Source organism: Epinephelus lanceolatus, chromosome 6, assembly GCF_041903045.1.
Source record: "Epinephelus lanceolatus isolate andai-2023 chromosome 6, ASM4190304v1, whole genome shotgun sequence".
Lineage (NCBI taxonomy): Eukaryota > Metazoa > Chordata > Actinopteri > Perciformes > Serranidae > Epinephelus > Epinephelus lanceolatus.
The window spans coordinates 12,026,006-12,044,393 of record NC_135739.1 but is presented as its reverse complement, the minus strand read 5'-3'; the positions used below and the strand labels follow the sequence as shown (position 1 = coordinate 12,044,393).

Below are 18,388 nucleotides of genomic sequence, written 5' to 3'. Positions count from 1 at the left end.
TAGTGGGGAAATGAGCTATGTGCTCCCTCCCCCAACTGAGGCGTTGAAGAGTCTGATGGCTGTCGGGATGAAGGACCTCCTGAGCCTCTCAGTCCTGCGCCGCAGTGACAGGAGACATTGGCTGTGGCTGCTTTTCTGTCCAGCCAAGATGCAGTGCAGTGGATGATTATCACAGTCTAGTATGCCCTGCATCTTGCTCCTCAGGCATCTCTCTGTGATGGTCTCCACCGACTCCAGGCTCCTGCCCAGCACTGAGCCTGCTTTCCGGATGATAGAGCTGTTAGCACCTGAATAAAGGGAAACGCTTACTATTGGAGTCAAAAACTTAACACATTTTGTCAAGGCTATGTATCCAATATAACTGGGGGTTTTGACATTTTTCAGGGTATGAAATTGCATTGCATATTAAACAAGGCAGATGGAGGTTTTCAAGCAGAGGGCCACATCAGCTCTTGGCTGCTTGACCTGTATTCACTTTGCAGGTTGTTGCAAAATATGTTAGGATTCATGTTCATGTGCATTTTCAGACATATTCTAATGTTTATATTTAAAAAACTCTTTTTAAAAAATACACAGGATAAAACAGATCTCATTATAAAAGTAAGAGATAAATAATAAAGGAGATAAGATAAAGATATCATTCATTTCATACTCTAAACACACACACACATACACACACACAAGCAGTATACATAAAATAAGTCAGAATTATTGCACACAAAATAAATAAATGAATAAAGCTATTGCACATAACGTAAGTGTAAGTATTAATTACAACTGGCTGTGTGATGCCATTGCAGTGTTCAGTGTTGTAATGGCTTTGGGGTAAAAACAATAACTTGGTGGCCCTCCTGCAGTAACTCTGATGATCCCACTAGGGGTCCTGGACCTCCTGTTGAAGACCCAGTTAATATGAATTTGAATTTGATATACAACACTGTGTAATTAAGATGCAGAGGTCCAAAGTTTTTTTTTATGACCCGATTAACCAGTAAACCATCTCTCTATCTGGCAGCTACTTTTCTGTCTCTGTTTAAGCTTTTGGAGACAAATAAAGCAAAATATATGACAAAGAGCTGTTGACTCACCAGACAGATTAAGAGCTTGCGTAAATGTAATGGCAACCACTCAGACTCCATCACTTGAAGCTGACCTCTGCGTGTGATTCAGAGCACCCGAGAGGACGCGCTGAGCTCCTGGCTGCAGCTCCCTCAGCCTCCTGCAGAGGGCGCCGCGGTGTCCGGCACTAAAACCCAGGCAGCAGCAGCAGCAGCACAGTAGCGGCAGCAAGTGCGGTGCAGTCGACCTGAGAGGAGCGGACGGACGCTGCTCCGCCGTCGTGAGGAAACACCGCACAGATGAAGGGACCCTTGCGGATAACTATCACACATTCCTGCGTTTGAGCACCGAGCCACACTCTCCTCCGTCCTCTCACCGGGATCGTGCCGCCGCTGTGGGTGTTTCATCAGGAGGGCTTGCCTGTTTTTCCTCCGGGAGGCTGAATGGAGGCAGCAGCCGAGGGAGCGGTCGGGCTGTCGGAGGCCAGGGACGGGAGCCCGCTATCCGGGGCCGCAGCATCCGATGATGGGGACACGGTCGTCGGAGTTAGCTACGGGATGGACACCGCGGACATGGGTACTTTTCCAGCTTTCTCTCATATAAACCGTGTCCGTGTTCATGTTTATTTCATCACCCTGACATCCATTTCCATCTGATGCCACTGCTGTGAACAGAAATTCCCGACTCATCTTTGCTAGCAAGGAATTGGTAAGCTAACGTTAAGCTAGTAGCTAACTTAGCTGAATGGATGTGGGCAGCAGGTAAAGTTAGACGCTTACATTTTAACGTATAATACACCGTGTAATGTGTGGAGTACATTCATATAGCTGGAGTCGTGTGTAGCCAGCAACACAGCAAACCATGGCTACGTATGAATCGATATATGGAAGAGCAATATGATATGTATGTAGTATAGCTGTATATCTCATTACTGGGCTTGACATATAGACAGAGCCAGGGGTGTAGCTAGGATTTGTGGTCACCTCCTCCCTGGAAACAAATTTCTCTCAGCCCCCCCCCCCCCCCCCGCCTTCTCCACCCTTAGGCACCCAGACTTATCACCACTTGTCATCCACAGGCTGTTGCAAACTAAACAAACATGATCATCACCCATTAAAGACTCATTTTGGGTTTACTGTTTGCCACCATCTTGGCATGTACTGGAGCTGTACACATTTCCACAAAGAGGAGGGCTGATGGCCAAACTGCAGAGACCATGGCTAACAGAGACAGGATGAAACACTAAGCCATTAGACCAGACATTATAATATTCTAATATCAGGGTTCCTCCCTTCCTAAGACACACAGAGGACATTTGTAGTCAGCAGACATGTATATGTTACAGTAGGAAAAGCACAGGTGTTGCTAATAACATTTACAATGGCACCGTTGTATTTAAAGGGATACATCGCCAATTTCCAACCAGCTCTGTATCAAAACAATGTGGTAAACTTCCCTCCACCTAACCAGTGCCGAGATATCCCTCATTCACCTCGTTTCGCTGGCCCTCACGCTGTTTTTCGAGCTACAAGCTGTACTACTTTTGAATTGCCTGCCACCCATGCCTCCACCATGGACACAAAGAGCATAGCAGTGGATCAAGAGACAGACCCGCCCCTCTCTTTCCCTCTCTCTTTCAACCTCGGACCAAAATTCAGTCAGACGGTAAAGCTAGGCAGTGCTGATCGAGTATATAAAGACTATGTTACTGTATTTCTTGCCTGTGTTTGTAGCAGGAGCAATTGCTCTGAGACAACAAGGGAGGCTGAACTTCTTCTAAAATGATCAAATATGCACTATTGAATTTTCATTAAAATAAGAACTTAAATTGCATTAAACATGCGCTAGGATGCGTTTAACATCATGATGATGGTCAAACGTCGGCTGTTTATCACCAGTTTTCAAACGCGACCTCCCTGTCATATATTCTCGTGTCAGCACGGTGGACACGGAGCCTCCAAGCATTCCTATGACACAGTGCTGAGCAGTTTTTTTTCATGCAGCAAAGCGAGACGGTCATTGGATAAATGCGACATAATCGTAATCATCAGGCTCAGCTTCCCTGGGACCTTATGGAGCGGTAGGCGGGAGAGGATGCTCAGTGTATGCATGATGATTGGAGGAATTGTCTAAAGGTGCGGACACACCAAACCAACATCAAAGAACTAGCGGCGACAAAAGCCAACTGTTCCGTTGTCTACGTCGCCTCACGTCGCCCTGTGTCAGTTGCATTTGAACACACTACACGGACTACATCCGACGGCCAAGTGGTACGTATGTTCTGCACCTGCATGAGAGAGAGCGGAGTGACAGAGTAGTACATCCTGACAGCCGAGGTGTTACCTATCTGTGCTGCTGAGCACCTCCACGGACTATTACATCCAGACGGTCCCAGTGTTTCCTCCGCAGGCTCCACTTCACTCAGCTACCCAATAAACCCGCTGCTTCTTCCCACTTTAACCTGAATAACAAACCAGGGCTCGGTGCTCTGGTTGGATCCAAACGGAGAGCCGGGGCTAGCTCAGAGACTAGCGGAGTCTAACTGGCTGTGCATCCCTCCGTTATGCTGCGGCTAACGCTCTGCGAGCTGCTCCCAGCTACCCCTGGTTCTCCATTTGGATTCAAACAGAGAGCCAGGGCTAGCTGGGAAGCTAGCAGAGGCTAACTGGCTGTGCTTCCCTCTGGTCATGCTGCGGCTAACGCGCCACAAGCCTCACAGCTAGCCCCGGTTTGTTATTCAGGTTAAAGTGGGAAGAAGCAGCGGGTCTGTGGGCAGCTGACTGAAGTGGTGCCTGTGGAGGAAGCCCCGATTAGCCCCGGTTTCACTACAGGCAGATTCACTCGCTACAGGGGCGAGGAAATAAAACCTGAACAGCCAATCAGAGTGATGTCTTCCACCGACTAGCTCCGCCGCTGATTCAACATGCTCAATCAGCCGAAAAGCCGCAGACGCCGTAGGGCTGACGGTGCAGGACACACCGCAAAAACTAGGCCGACAGACGCTCACTGACGGCCCAACTTTGGTCGACGGCCGACCGTCAGCTTGGTGTGTCAGGGCCTTAAAAGGCAGAACCCCTTTGTGATTGACAGCGCTTTGGAAATACACACCAGCTTTGTCGCAGTTTGAGCTCAGTCCCATGCAGATATTTGCGAGTGATCAAATATAATCAAATATAAACCAAGATTCTGTTACTGAGTTGTCTCTGTCTCGCCTTAAGGGTTTTTAGAAACATGTTTTAGCTTACTGTACGTAGATTGTTTCTTGCTAGCCAGTCGCCATTGTTTCAAATGGTTGTATTTATATTATGTCACCCACCAGCGGGACTTTTTATTGGTGTGGTGCAGCGCAGTGCATTCTGGTATTTGTAGGTCTTCTCCCTCTTGAGAAAAAGCTTCCTTTTTAGCACCCATTTCTAAAGTATTTATGTCTTTCTACTGCTTAGACATCCTAGTTTTATTATAAGGTCATCTTTCCAGCAGTGAAGTACTTCTTTAAGTGTCCCAGTAAGCCATGACAGTGTGACAGTGAGACATCATGCACAATATCAGGATAAAAACCGTATATAAAGATGGAAAACGTGTCTTTGCTCAATCCCACTGTACAAATATGAAGCCAAAATATCTGCTGCCATCTTGCACTGGTGATGTCAGTGGGAGCCTGAGTCTGAGCAGTAGCAACTCTGCACAATCAAGCTCCCACCCAACCAATCATGGGCTGCACCACTGATCATGAGGACACCACTAGGCACATATGGCTGTCAGTCATGACGTCAAACCCCTTTTCACAGCATCAAATAAGTGATTAAAAGCGTGATGACAAAAACCTAAAACGACACAAGCCATTTTTATTATAAATGTATTTGATGTGGACTTTGTTCCCTAGTTTGGCCCATGTCCCATCTGCTAATATGGAGGTGGGAGCACCATGGAGTCATTAAGATGTTTTGGCTTCACTTTCGGGGTGTTTTCATGTCATCCATCTTTGTATGCAATGAAGGACACTGAAACTAAAGCAGCTAAATGGAACTCAGCCATCATCAATTTTATTATTTACATCTGCATTTTTGTACCCTGATGCATCAGAAATGTATTTTGTTTAAAAGGCTTATTAGATAGAAATCTGTCAGGCTGCTATAAGTAGATTTTTTTCATCATATATTGGTATTGTGTATGCAGTATATTGGATAAAAAGTAACAAGATATTGCAATATAGAAAAGCAAGAGAGCTAAAGTTTATTGTCCAACTGCTAAATGTCCTGCTCAGTGCTCAAAGCAGAGGCTAAAAATCTGTAATAACTAACTTTAAGGATCCATATAAAAGCATTTGTTTATGCTTAAATGTGAATATTAGCCAACGCATGGTTATCAGATTTTTTAAACTCTCAAATATCCACATCAGCCTTTGAGTTTTTTTAGTCACAGTTTCTTGAGGCCATTAGCTGCTCTGTCACTGCGGTGTGTTGTGGCTGTTTGTCCCATAGGGTTACAGGCTGCATTTGTTGAGGGCGTATCAGTGATGAGAGGTGAGGGAGGTAAGAAGTAATAAGTACCCTCCTCTCAGCTGTTGCTTTGGTTGTGGGCTTAAGTTAAGATTAATTGTGTTTTTTTAATATCTGTCATACATTATTCCAGGATGATGGAGCTGTGTGTGTGAAAGTAAGCCTTCTAAGGTCTTTATTTATTTTGTGTTGCTTAAATCAGCCATCAGGACAGGTTTGACTACCTGAAGATTTCCATGTAAAAAGGTGAAGTTAGTTAGAATGATGAGGTGTATTTAAACTGCCTTGAAAAAACAAACAAGAGCCAGTGATGCTGTCTTCTCACACAGAAAGAAGCGTACATTTTGATAGTGATAATTCTCAAATTAACCGGTTTTTGTGTATTCAATACAACTCTATCACGGGACTGTTCAAAGCAAGTTGCAGTTGTTTAGCAGCTCATTTAATCCTTATAATAAACAACTGCATCATTAACATATAGTTTGATGCTACTAACCTGTGTAAGTGATACAGTGCTACTTGATATAGCCATGTGTGTACTGTAAATACACGTATGGCTTTTGAGTCTAACAGCAATCAGTCATGCTGCATTCACTGGTCACTGTACATCACAGTTTGATGCTTCTCATTGTCCCTGGTGAGGAAAGCGCTGACTCTGACAAGAGCTCAGAACAGGCTCATGAATCAAAGAGCTGTCTGGTGAGGGCCACTCATCCAGCTTAGCTGTATCAGATGATGAAAACTGAAAAAGTCTCTAGGCGCCTTTGGCTGCAGATGCTTTTTTTTCTGGCATGCTTGCTGGCACGTGTTTCATGCACTCAGGGTGATTTCACAAGTGTGTACCTTTTCAGTCAGTGCACCTTCGCATGCAATGGAAAACACAGACCTTAGTTACTGGAGGGAGAAAGAGAGTGTGAGCTTGCGCGTGCAGATGAGCAGCGTTAAGCAGATGTATTATTGAGTACGCCTCTCCCTGCCAAATGTATTCAGGTTGGTGTTTTACCCACAGCTGGCATTCACCTATCTGTTTTGTATTTTGCTTAACTTGAGGTTGGCTGAGAGAGCAGCAAGATATAGTAAAGCAGTAGAGGACAGATCTTCCTATCACGATGTGATCTGTGTGATGACACTGTGACAGTGACGAGGACTGAAACACACCGCTCTGTTTAAGCCTCTCGTTTTTAAACACACCAACATCTGAAACCTTGTTACCTCATTTAACCTCAGCTTTATTCATCTCTGTGTCGGCTAATGCTGTCAGCTGAGTTGGTTTTAAATATTGCTGAGACAAGGCATATTTCAGTTACACCCATCATCCATGCGGCACCATTCCAATATGATATTAGAGCAGCAATTCACCAGTGCTTGACGTCCCATTAAAAAAAAAAGCCAGTCTAGTTACTTTGAAACAAGTCGTCCAGTGAAACAAGGAGTTATTCTCCTTTCAAAGCTATTTGCTATTACACTAACACTACTACACTGATTCTAAAATAAACTGTAGTTCTACCATGTGTGTGATTTCACGCATTAATATTTATAACTAACACCTTTCCTAGAATTCCTGATCAAAGCAGCCAAAATTGTCTTTGAAATATGTCAGAGCTTAAAGGTCCAGAAATTGAAGAAATGGAATATAACATAATAAGTATATTTTCTTTAGTGTATAATCACCTGAAAATAGTAATAATTGTTGTGTTCTCGTTACCTTAGAATGAGTCTTTTATATCTACGTAGGGAGCAGGAATTTTCTTAGTCGACCAATATTCATCATTTAGGGCCATTAGTCGACTAGTCGCCTGCATGTTTACGATATTAATTCATTTATTAAATGATATATTTTGGGCGGGGCAACACAATGGTTTGAGTTGAAGGTGTGAGAAAGAATAGTATCAGTAACACTGTTAGCACTGTGCCACATTACAGAGAAATACAAAACCGTACTAATGAACCTTCATTAATATAGGCCTATATTTTATCTACAAGTGCACGTCACACACTGAGCGAGCCGCCTGTTAATGACGCTGTGGGCTAATGGGCATGTAGCTACTTCCATGTTTCAGATGATACGTCCTGTTTGTAGTCGACCAATGAAGATGAGTTTACATATCACCTTGGGTTCGTCCTTCACCTTCTCAAAATGATCCCACACTTTGGATTTCCTGCCCGACATGTTATTAACTAGCCTGTGGAATAACCGCAGGTACCAGCCCTGGAAATTAACCTGACTCCTGTCTGACTGCTGAGCGTGGCCACTTCCTGTGTCTGCCCTTTCAAATTAAATTACCACATAATCCAGTCATATAGTTTATTATTGATTTTGACAAGACGCAGCTGCTAACAGTCTTTTCTTTTTGTCTTTGCGACTAAGCAACCAATAAAATCTTGCAAATTAATGACCTTCCTGGTCGACTAACGTTTGGTCGACTATTATGGGGCAGCCCTACTTTCCACAGTAGCCAAGAATGGACCAAACCCTGGCTCATTATAGGGCCATTTGTGCTTTCGCATTGGCCACCGTAGTTAGCAGCCCCTCCACGAACAGCCGAACAGCATCATAGAAACACAGATTTATATCCTGAAACTGCTTTATTCAGTGTTTATATCAGTTTTAATCACCTAGTTCATTTGATTTTGGAATTTAAGAGACCTCTGTGGATAATTTGGCTTCCGGTAAAAACCTCCTGAACAATGAACACTGAAGGAATCCTTACTAGGAGCTCACATTTGGCACACAGGAGAAGTTTCAGCTGGTTGCAATGTGCAGTCCTCACACCTAGATGCCACTAAATCCTACACACTGCTCTTATAAATACAGATAAATACAAAAAACGATAATTATGGGTGCCATGTAGGCTAATAGAGTGGAAACTCTTAACTCTGTTCTTTGAGATGTAATCAAATTCTTCATAATGTTAATCTATATCGATGACAATAAATGAACAAACACATCACCTCCAAGCAGATGATATTATCAGACACAACACTGCTCTATCATAGATTCTATCAGTGTTTGAAAGTAATTAGCGCAGTACATGTGAGCCTAAATTTAACCTGATCTTATTCTTTGTGTTGGTAATCTGCAGTAGCTTCGAGTGTCTCCTCCTCTGATACAAAGCTTTTGCAGCCCTGCAGCAGGGAGGGGTAGGTGTGCATCACACTGTGACTCCCATGCAACATGTGTCACTGAAGGGTCTTAAAGGGATAGTCCATTAAAGGCTGCTCAGCATCGGCACTGGTTTATAGGAGTGAATGGAAACGTCAGCTGAATAGGTCTCGCTCGACTCCCTTCAGCTCCTGGAAACTGTAGATGTTCACGTAACACGTCAAAGTGCTCAACCTGAGAGCTTGGTTAACGTCACATCTCGTGTAATTGTAGGCTGCTCGGCTCAGCTGCTCTGAATGTGTGAATGCGGCGCAGTGTGTGGGTGTCACAGCTGGCTGTTAAATGTCTGTCTGAGCATTTAGTCCCATTCAGAGCTCCTCATCCTCAGGCAGGCAGTCGTAATTTGTCCCTACAGTCTCCTGTCAGCACGACAGCATTGATCTCACTTATCTGCTCCCCCTATACTCGTACTCAACTCCTCTCACCTTCAACCTTGGCTGTGGTCTCCTCTCTCCTCTCTCCTCTCCTCTCAGCCACTCACTATCCATCAGTCCCTCTGTGTTTTCCTCTGTCCTCCACTTTAGGCAAGGCCTGTCAGAATTGCTGACGGAGGCACAAAGGGTGGTTGCCTTCTGTGGAATTTACCATCTATTTGCTTCAGCAAGGTCTCTCCCTCCCTCTCTGTGTCTTTCTCCCTCTGTGTGCGTGCCAGTGTCTGTTCGTATCCCGGCGGCCAATGCAAGGGCTTATATAGGATTTTGACCCTCCGCCAGGTTTTTTGATGTCATATTATTTTACGCAGAGGATGACGCAGTTCAGTTACGTCTTACGTTCTGCTGATTTTGTCTGCAAGTGGGGGATGTGTGCCACAGTAGCTATTTTAAACAGACACCACAGTGTTTGCTCCTGTCTGTCCTTGTGCTGCTTGGCCCGGGTTTTTCATTTTCTGAGTGATAGCTGCTGGGAAGATGAGTGAGGGGGGGAAAGTAAAAACAGGGGATGGAGACACAGACAGGGAGGAGAGACGTTTAAAGAATTCAAGGCTGTATTTTTGTCTGTTGTGGGGACTTTGCTGCTGTCAGAAGGTTATATGTGCCACTGGATGAGGCCCTGTCTCAGTTTTACACGACATGACTGCAGTGCCATGCTGCCCTGCCATCCCTCAGAGGAGGAATAAGGCGAAGCCCTGCTGTTTTCAATTAGGAGAGTTACAGTGCCCACTGCGCAGGCTATTATTATTTCATAATCAGCACCTGGAGCATGAAGCTGTCAAACTCATCCTAAACAGCCACATAGATTTAGGATTCAAGTGGCGCCTGCATCAGTAATTGGGCTCAAATGTGGAGCAGAGAAAATCAGAAAGGATATTCACTGCAGCAGTAGTAGTGACGTTAGGTGATTGCAGAGCTAACTCTGACAGCAGTGGCACTAACACTTTACCAGCCAGGGGAGCTGCCATTTGGGTCACACGTAGGGTCAGTAGCATGGTCGCCTCATAGCAATACCATCCTGGATTTATCTAGGCAGCTGGAGCCTCTCTGTGCTTGCATGTTTACCCTGAGTCTGTGTTGGCTTCCTCCACAGTCTGAAAACACGCATGTGAGGTGAGGTGGAAGCTCCAAATTGCTTGTAGTTAATGTGTTTGTCTATGTGTGTCAGCCTTGTGATGGATGGGTGACCTGCACAGTGTGTACCCTGCCTGCTGCCTAATGGATGCTGAGATAAGCCTCATATAAGCTTTTTAGAAAATTGATTATGTTCAATTTTAAAAAGTGTAGGACGAGTTGGAAAAAAGTTTGTGTTGGATTTACTATCTGGCTGGTCAGATTGGTTTGTCGGTGGGAGATTTACTAGCTTTTGGCGCATAGTTTTTGACATGCCCTGTGCCAACTGTAGTGACGTGCATTTTATTTATTAAATACACATATTGACCAGGGTCCTGCACAGCTCTTGTGTCCTGACACCCATTTCCTGTTATATCCATGTCATATCTGGACCTGTCACGACCTGTTAATGTAAGTCCTGTGACCTGATCGTGGTTAAACACACAGGTTACACAGTCACTGACTTTACAGTGCTTTACTTTAACTGCACGGTGGTGCAGTGGTTAGCATAGTCGCCTCACAGCAAGAAAGTTCCTCGTTCAAACCCAGGGTGGGGGAGCCCTTCTGTGTGGAGTTTGCATGTTCTCCCTGTGTCAGCGTGGGTTTTCTCCAGGTACTCCAGCTTCCTCCCACAGTCCAAAGACATGCAGGTTAATTGGTGACTCTAAATTGTCCATAGGTGTGAATGTGAGTGTGAATGGTTGTCTGTCTCTATGTGTCAGCCCTGTGATAGTCCAGGGTGTACCAGCAGGATGAGTGGTTACGGAAAATGAATGAATGGCAGAATCAATCACCAACCATATTGGTATGAGGTTGCAATGCAGAAAAAGAACATTGTCTACGGTCCTTGGTTTAAGCTGGGTTCTTGTTTTTGGGTCACAAATCCAGCTGGAGAAAAGTCTCTTTCACTGGCTGAGCTTGATGACAGGATGGCGAGCACAAGTTGTGTCGCAGGTTTTCTCAATTAAAAAAAATCCTGGCGGCTGATTAGGCTTGATAATAGCCTGTTAGCTGATTTGAACATTATTACAATCATTTACATTTTTTATTTTTCCAGAAAAAACTAAAACTATTTTTTTTTCACACCTGCTGTCTGCACTCATTCTTTTTCATTTTTACCAATCCCTGTACCCACAAATATATTTTTTTATGTTACACAACTTTTTTGCGGGTATCCAACTGGGTGCAGGTCTCTGATCCTAAAGCGGAAGCACAGCTCACCTGTCATCATCATATATTCACCAACTTTATGCATATGCAAAATATTAGGAAGGATTGTGCGAATAAGGGAAGGAGATAAAGCAGGTGCAAAGCCATATTAAGGACAGATTGTGGTGCACAGTATAATTTAATCTGCTCACTCTGTCTCCTTTTACAGACCTCCCCATAAAACAGAATCATTATCAGGCTATTATGTAATAAAGTGCAATCATTTGGTAACATTTAATAGATGTCCAATCAATTTTCTTGCAGCGTTAGTAAATGCTTTTACGTCTAATGTTTTCCAGGTAGTGATGTCACACTTGTAACATGCTCTGCTCCAAAATCCCATCAGTGTGTGATTATTGCTTTTCTCACAGTGCAAGGGAAAAATACTTTCTTCGCTCCTCTCCTGGCTCGCTCCACAGATAGATATCCTCCACGTTTCTGGAGGCCGCCTGGAGAACAGGATTCATTTTCTATACCGTTCAGAGGTAGATCAGCCGCTGCGGGCGGTGCTATTTGCTGCATTGTATTTTGCAAAAGGCCTTTTCGTTTTTTCCGTGGGTATTCATCTGTGTCTATGCAGTAGCTGTGGAAAAAAATTTCTCTTCGAAACCACAGGCGGTGCATCCTCACACTGTGCACAGAGGCAGCTTTGTGTAGGCAGGATGGTAAATGATAAGAGCACACCTTACTGAGTAACCGACTGTATACCTGAGGCTGCTACACAACAGCGGTGTCAGATCATCCGTGTTCATTCAGACGGCAGCATGCAGAGGTGGTCTGTGTGGCGGAACATGTTTAAGGGGCATGCTGGGATAAATGCAGTGCCACACAGCACTTGGGTTATGGTAGATTGTTGTTGTCGTTGAGGCTGAAGCTCATGGCCAACCTGAGCAATTTAAGTCAACTTTGCTGTTGTTGGGAGTCATTTGCTCCACAGCTTCATGACATTTAGATAATTTCCCTGAATGACATTTATGAATTTTAGCTCTGCACCGAACCCCAGATGTCAAACTAAATCTGCAGGTGTGTGTATGCGTGTGTGTATTGTTCTGTACAGGTATAAGCAGCAGTTACCCACGCTGTATTGCAACCGTGCTCCCTCTGTAGTTAGCGTACATCACCCTCCACTGAGTCACCAGTGGCAGAAGATGCTGCTCTCAGCAGAAACAGCAGTACACAGGCTGATCACCACCCTGTTTGTTTTTATGATCCACTCCCATGACTCTCTCTGTACCCACTCCTTTCCACTCCGCTCCTCTCCTCCTCTCCTCTCGTCTCCTCTTCTCCTCTCTGCTCCGTAAAAGGACCGTTTTCTCTGCGTTTCGAGGATCAGCGAGGATTGCTAAGCTCGGTTCTGATCTGGGAGCTCAGTAATGAAAAACATACTGACATTGCATAAGAGTTTGAGCACTTGTGTGTGTTTGTGTGCGATTTAGCCGGGAGGACTGAGCTGTTTTTAGCTTTGCCTAGAGAACAGGGTCCCTGCCAGTCTCTTCAGGAGCAGCAAGACGTCCCCAAGGGAGTGTAGGACACACACTCTTGACATATCAATCCAATATAGCATCCCCACTAGCCTTGTGTCCAGGAGAAAATGCTCACTGACATTGTGAATATTACTACTCCTCTCCTGATGTGTGTTTGCACTGACTCAGACTACATGTTGACTCACACTGTGGGCAGGCATCACATTCCCACAAACACACAGGTAGACGTCTGCATAGCTGACGGTGAGGAACTGCAGTTGTATTGACCTCTGGAGGTGTACGCACATGTTTGTGTCCCTGTGGCGTGTCTAAAAAGCAGCTACTATCACTATATGGTGCTTATAATATTCTGTTAGGACTTGGCTGAGCAGCTAGACTGCATCTCCTCACTTTGAATTTCCATTTCAAAGTCCGCCGAGCTTTCAGGCCTCTCCAAGGCAAAATTACACTTTCATACCCACCTGTTCCATTAGTGGGAAGCACAGTGTGAAATGAAGATGTAACTGTCGCAGCTCCTCCTGAACGGAGGCGAGATTTAGGCCGGAGTTATTAGCTGCTGTCAGTAACTGCCAAGCCAGTCATTTTAGTCACTTCTCATTGACAGTTTGAATGCTAAATAAATGGATTTGGATGGTGAAGGCAGGCGGCAGAGGCAGAGTGCTGGCAGCTGTGGTATTTTAATGATGTGTGCACTTTTATCAAAAGATTTTTGTTAACCTTTTAACAGCAGAGAAATGTGGAAAATGTGCCTGTTTATGTAACAGAAATACAGCCGTTACCTGGTATCAGCAGTGACCTTTAAATTGTTTAAAGAAATAAATTATTTTGCAGCTGCATTGTAGGGCTTTACCCGACTCAGAGTTATGTCAGTCAAATCAGATTTGGCTGTTAAATGCGAATATTTAACGATTCATATTTTTTTCCATATTAAGTTTTAAAGTTTGAACTAAACAAGCTAATGGTGCTAAAGACAGATTGGAAATGTGCAACAGCATTTTTTTGCTGACACTACAGAGATGTTAAGTGTCTCTTAGCTGTAAATTCACCACTTCCAAGCAGAAGAGAGAAGATAATATCATCTCGGAGCCTTACTATGGAAAGTTTCTCCTTTTCTGTGCAGCTGCATCATGTCCGCAGCTGCTTGAACCAAAGAGTAGCGTGAAAGTCAAGAGTGCTCACTCGGCAGCTAAATCTGGGGACCAAAGCATCCCCAGAAGTACACTGCACAGCGCACGGATGAGCTGACTGCGCGACTTGAAGCTATCTCAATCGACTGAGGGGTCTCCAACTGAGGATTCCAATCTCCGACTTTCAGGGGGCACCCCTATTGCATTGTTACCATAGACTGTATAAACAAAGTGGATGTAGCCACTAGAGATGGGCATGAGTACTGTATTTGTTCAACATATAATCGCGGCCCAACTCTCCACATGTGAACATGACTTTGTTTTTGTTGTTGTTGTTTTTATGTAACCAATTGAAATTGATTAATTCCTATTTTATTGTAGAGCTGTTTGCAGTTTGTTGCTTTGCTCCACTGCCGCACTCTCTGTTTACCATGAGACTACTACTGTGGGAGTGTTAGCTCCGAACCAGGGAACGGTTAGGGAGAGTCAACCCGCACACATATACACAGTGACAGGGCTAACTGTTAGCATCAGACAGCTAACAATACTTAATGGGTACTAAGGGGACAGAGTCGAGCTCAAGTTCTCTTTAATAATTAAATGTGAGTATTCAAATATGCAAGTTGCTTAAAATGTCTATCCCTAGTAGCATCTGTGATATCACCCATTGGTTTGTGGACTGCCATTTTGAAGCCTTGAGTGTGGCATTTTAGCAGTCGCCATCTTGTTTTTTTTTTTAAGCAAGAAGGTGAAGCTGAAAAGGATATGCATTGCTACACCTCTATCCTGATTGAAAGGTCACCAGCGGTGGCAACTCACAAGATAGCCTTACCCTAAACTCACCCTGCTTAAATGTCTGTTTCACTCTAAATGGGACCATAATTTACAAACTGAAAATAGAATTTCAATCATGCTGTATTGATTAAGGCTTGAAACTAGCAGTTGGGACCATAAACTCATTGGGAAATTGTCTACTGAGGTAATAAATCAAGTGAGCAGTATGGTAGTTTTCTCATTGACTTCTATATAATCTGACTTCCTTTTGCAAACAGTGGATTTGTCCCCAGCTGGTCATTAGAAAGAATGCAGGTTCAAGGCACTTACACTTTTCAGTCCTGGTGCCCACAGTCACTTCTTTTATACAGTCTGTGTTTTCCCCTAAATGCTGAAGTAAAGCAGAGCCAGCCAGCAACCCAGAAAAACAGACAGACGGCCTCTTGACTTCCACCTGTCCTTGCGTCGGTGCCATCTTATCCTGATAATCCAGACAGTTTGTCTAGTAGACTGAAGAGAATGGGATTGGGATTAGGGATAGTAAAGTAATAGTGACCGTGATTTAGCTGGATTTGCATGTAGGTTTCCGTCTGCTCGTGTGTTTGGGTAACCCACAGTCACGCCCCGGCCAACTGGGGTTATTGGAGCGAGTGTGTTGGTGTGTAGTGTTTCCAGCTCTTAAACTATGGAAAAGGCCTGAGCTGAAAATGATAGGTGTCGGTCTGTTTGGGAATGTAGCGTGTTGTTTTACAGCTCTGCAAATGATTGTTGTCTTAAAAAACATAAGTGGTGCTTACTCTGTTTTTATCTGATTAAAAGGAGAGGAAAATCAGTACTGCTGCTGTTTTTCTCTTCAAAATGGCTGTTGTTCAACTTGTATGAAATGACAGGCTATGCTAAGTTATCATATGTCTGTTTTTTAGCCTGTATTTTTTTGGTAAATGATTACAGTAATTATTCAGTGGCAGATTTTTTCATTTATTTCAGTATAAACAACAGCCTAAATCCACAGAGCTCAGTTTGCAATCATTCAGTATTCAATAAGCAGCTTTAACAAACAAAAATACCTTCTATTAGCGCATCATAACGTAGCAGACCAGGGTCCGACAACAACACAGCTGTGCTTCATTGACTCTAATGCATTTGTTTCAGATTTCCTTCATTTTCAGGCTGGTTTTATGGATTTGGAGCTAAATGTTGTGCCAGGGGCACGTCATGTATTAATGATACTCGTTACCTGGAGAGGTTGGAAAAAAGTGTATGTTTCTTCACTGTTCCCAAACCAAAATCAAACCCTGAAGAGTGTAGGGTTAGCTAGCTAGCTACTGAAGATATAGCCTACTGAATGTATACACATGCTGCTTTTGCTTTTTATTGATTGTAACAGTGAATAAAAGACCGACCCTGCTGTACAGGAACCAGTGAAGGGAAGCAGGGAAACTTTGCTGATATTGAACCAGCTGTGTGTCATCACAGTGTGTGCAGATGAACGGTATTTGGCTTCCGGTGGAGGTCCGGGTGCTGTCAGCAGCACGGGGGCGAAGCCAAACACTGTTCATCTGCACACACTGCGATGCCACACAGCTGGTTCAGTATCGGCAAATTTTCCCTTTATATTCATTGTCTTGTGTGGTGATCAGCAGTGATGTGGTGGTTCACTTTTACACTGTGATCTGTAGCCTTTAGTTCGGCTTTAGCCTCTAACTATCTTTGTCTTTTTAACCTGTTGTTGCTGCTGAGTCAGTTTGACATCCTGGATATATCCTTCAAACACAGACTGTAGACCCCTCTGTCTGCTTCTCTCTGGAATCACTGTTTCATTTTTCCAAAAATATGATAATATTTCTTCAGGGAGTGCAGTTAGTTACAGTGCGGGCTCCATGCTTACTCTGACAGCTTGACCATCACAAAGGGGCGGGGCTTAGCAAAAGGTTAATTGTCATCTGCATTTTTAACTATTGTCTGACAATCAACAATTACAAGAAAGAATCAGCAGATGAATAACAAGAAAATATTTACTTACAGCCCTGTAGTATTTCTCAAAGGCTCTTTCATGTGGACGCAGCAGCAGTTCGCCTGTATGCAGACAGTGTTGTGCATTGCTCATCATCTAGCTCCGAGCTAAATGTCTCAAAGGGATGGTTTTTTGCACCAGCAGAAGGCAGGAAGCTTTTTATTAAGCCCGCTTGCTTGCCATTGATCGTAATGGATGACTTGGCATAGTGAAAAGCTGTCCTCTCCAGCCCCTGCTTCCTCCACACATTCACTGTATTATACAAAGTGCATGATATGCACTGACAGCAGAGGACGGAGCAGCTTTCCCCTCTCTGCACGCCGCTTTGTTCACAGGACTGCTGAGGGGAAACGATTTTCAGGGGGAAGGTTGTGGATGAGTGCCGGCACCACCACGCCAGTTTAAGATGTGTTAATGTATTTAGAGTTCAGATATTTTTCCTACTGTAGTCCCTAAGTAGCTGGTATTACCATGTGTGTATCTCGGCCTGTGTCTGTTGCTGTGTTTGCTCCTGTGTGTGTTTACATGCAGCAGCAGTAAGGATAAGCTGTAAGGATATTATTCTGCCAGAGTGCCGTAATTGCAAGGAACGCTTAAAGCCTCTTTGAAAAGCTTAGCATTAGGAAGTTGATGACTCCTTAATTTTTAGAGTCGCCTTCCAAGTAGCCCTGCACTGATCGAGGGGGAATGGTCACTTGAGAGGGATTATTTATACACTTAGATGCACACACAGATATCTACATCTACACAGTAGTAGAAAGAGTCACTGAGTGTGTTTACAGTAGTACCAGGCTTTTAGGGCATCCTGTTTATGTGTGTGCTCGCTAACATGATGTCCTAGTTACAGAAACACGGAGAAGCTCTTTTGCTGGTTTGGTTTCGCTGGATCACTCTGAAAGAAGCCAGGATACTGTGACATGTGAACACCTGATCCATGTTTTTGATCACTGTCTGCCATCTGCACAGGTGTGCCTTTGATTTGAATTACATTTGAGGAGGTCAGAAAAACAAAATATGATTTTAGAAGAATAGTTTGGTGATGCACTTTTTGGCTCCCTTGCCAAGAGTTAGATGAAAAGGTCGATAATTTATTTAGTGCTATTATGTGGAGTAAAAGTAAACTTTTTTCTTAATTCCTTGATGGTTGCCTGACAATCTCATGGTGGCAAATAGATTTGGTTTTTGTACAGATAAAGCAAATTTTTTTTCTTAATGAGCTTTAGGGCCCTCAACGTTGGCACAAGTCAGCCCCTATCACTGGTGTTTCGGCCAATTTGCCATGTTAAATTGGCGGTGGAGCTTGTCAGTGAGAGAAATCTCTCTGATTGGCAGTTCAGCTCAGTACTCAAGAAGAGAAACAAGTGAGGAAAGTAAACAAAGAACTAGTAAAGACGGCATGAGAAAAACAAAGCCATTTTAGCCTAGCAGAAACAGTTTGTGATTGTTTGTGTTATTGTCCGCTAGCACACGGTACATAACCTTTGTTCTATCAACATCAGGTTGTGTTGCTAATGT

The 18,388-nt window shown here is 43.9% G+C and overlaps 1 protein-coding gene across 2 annotated transcripts in view; it reads left to right on the top strand.

The window, feature by feature from the left end:
• The first annotated feature begins 1,223 nt into the window (after nucleotides 1-1,223).
• The window catches only part of pip5k1ca (phosphatidylinositol-4-phosphate 5-kinase, type I, gamma a), a 73,342-nt gene continuing 56,177 nt past the window's right edge, over nucleotides 1,224-18,388 (top strand). For both annotated transcript variants that reach the window (XM_033621583.2, XM_033621585.2), the window contains exon 1: nucleotides 1,224-1,635. In XM_033621583.2, the coding sequence (XP_033477474.1) occupies nucleotides 1,503-1,635 (133 nt within the window). In that variant the 5' untranslated portion in view covers nucleotides 1,224-1,502. The remainder of the gene's footprint in view (nucleotides 1,636-18,388) is intronic.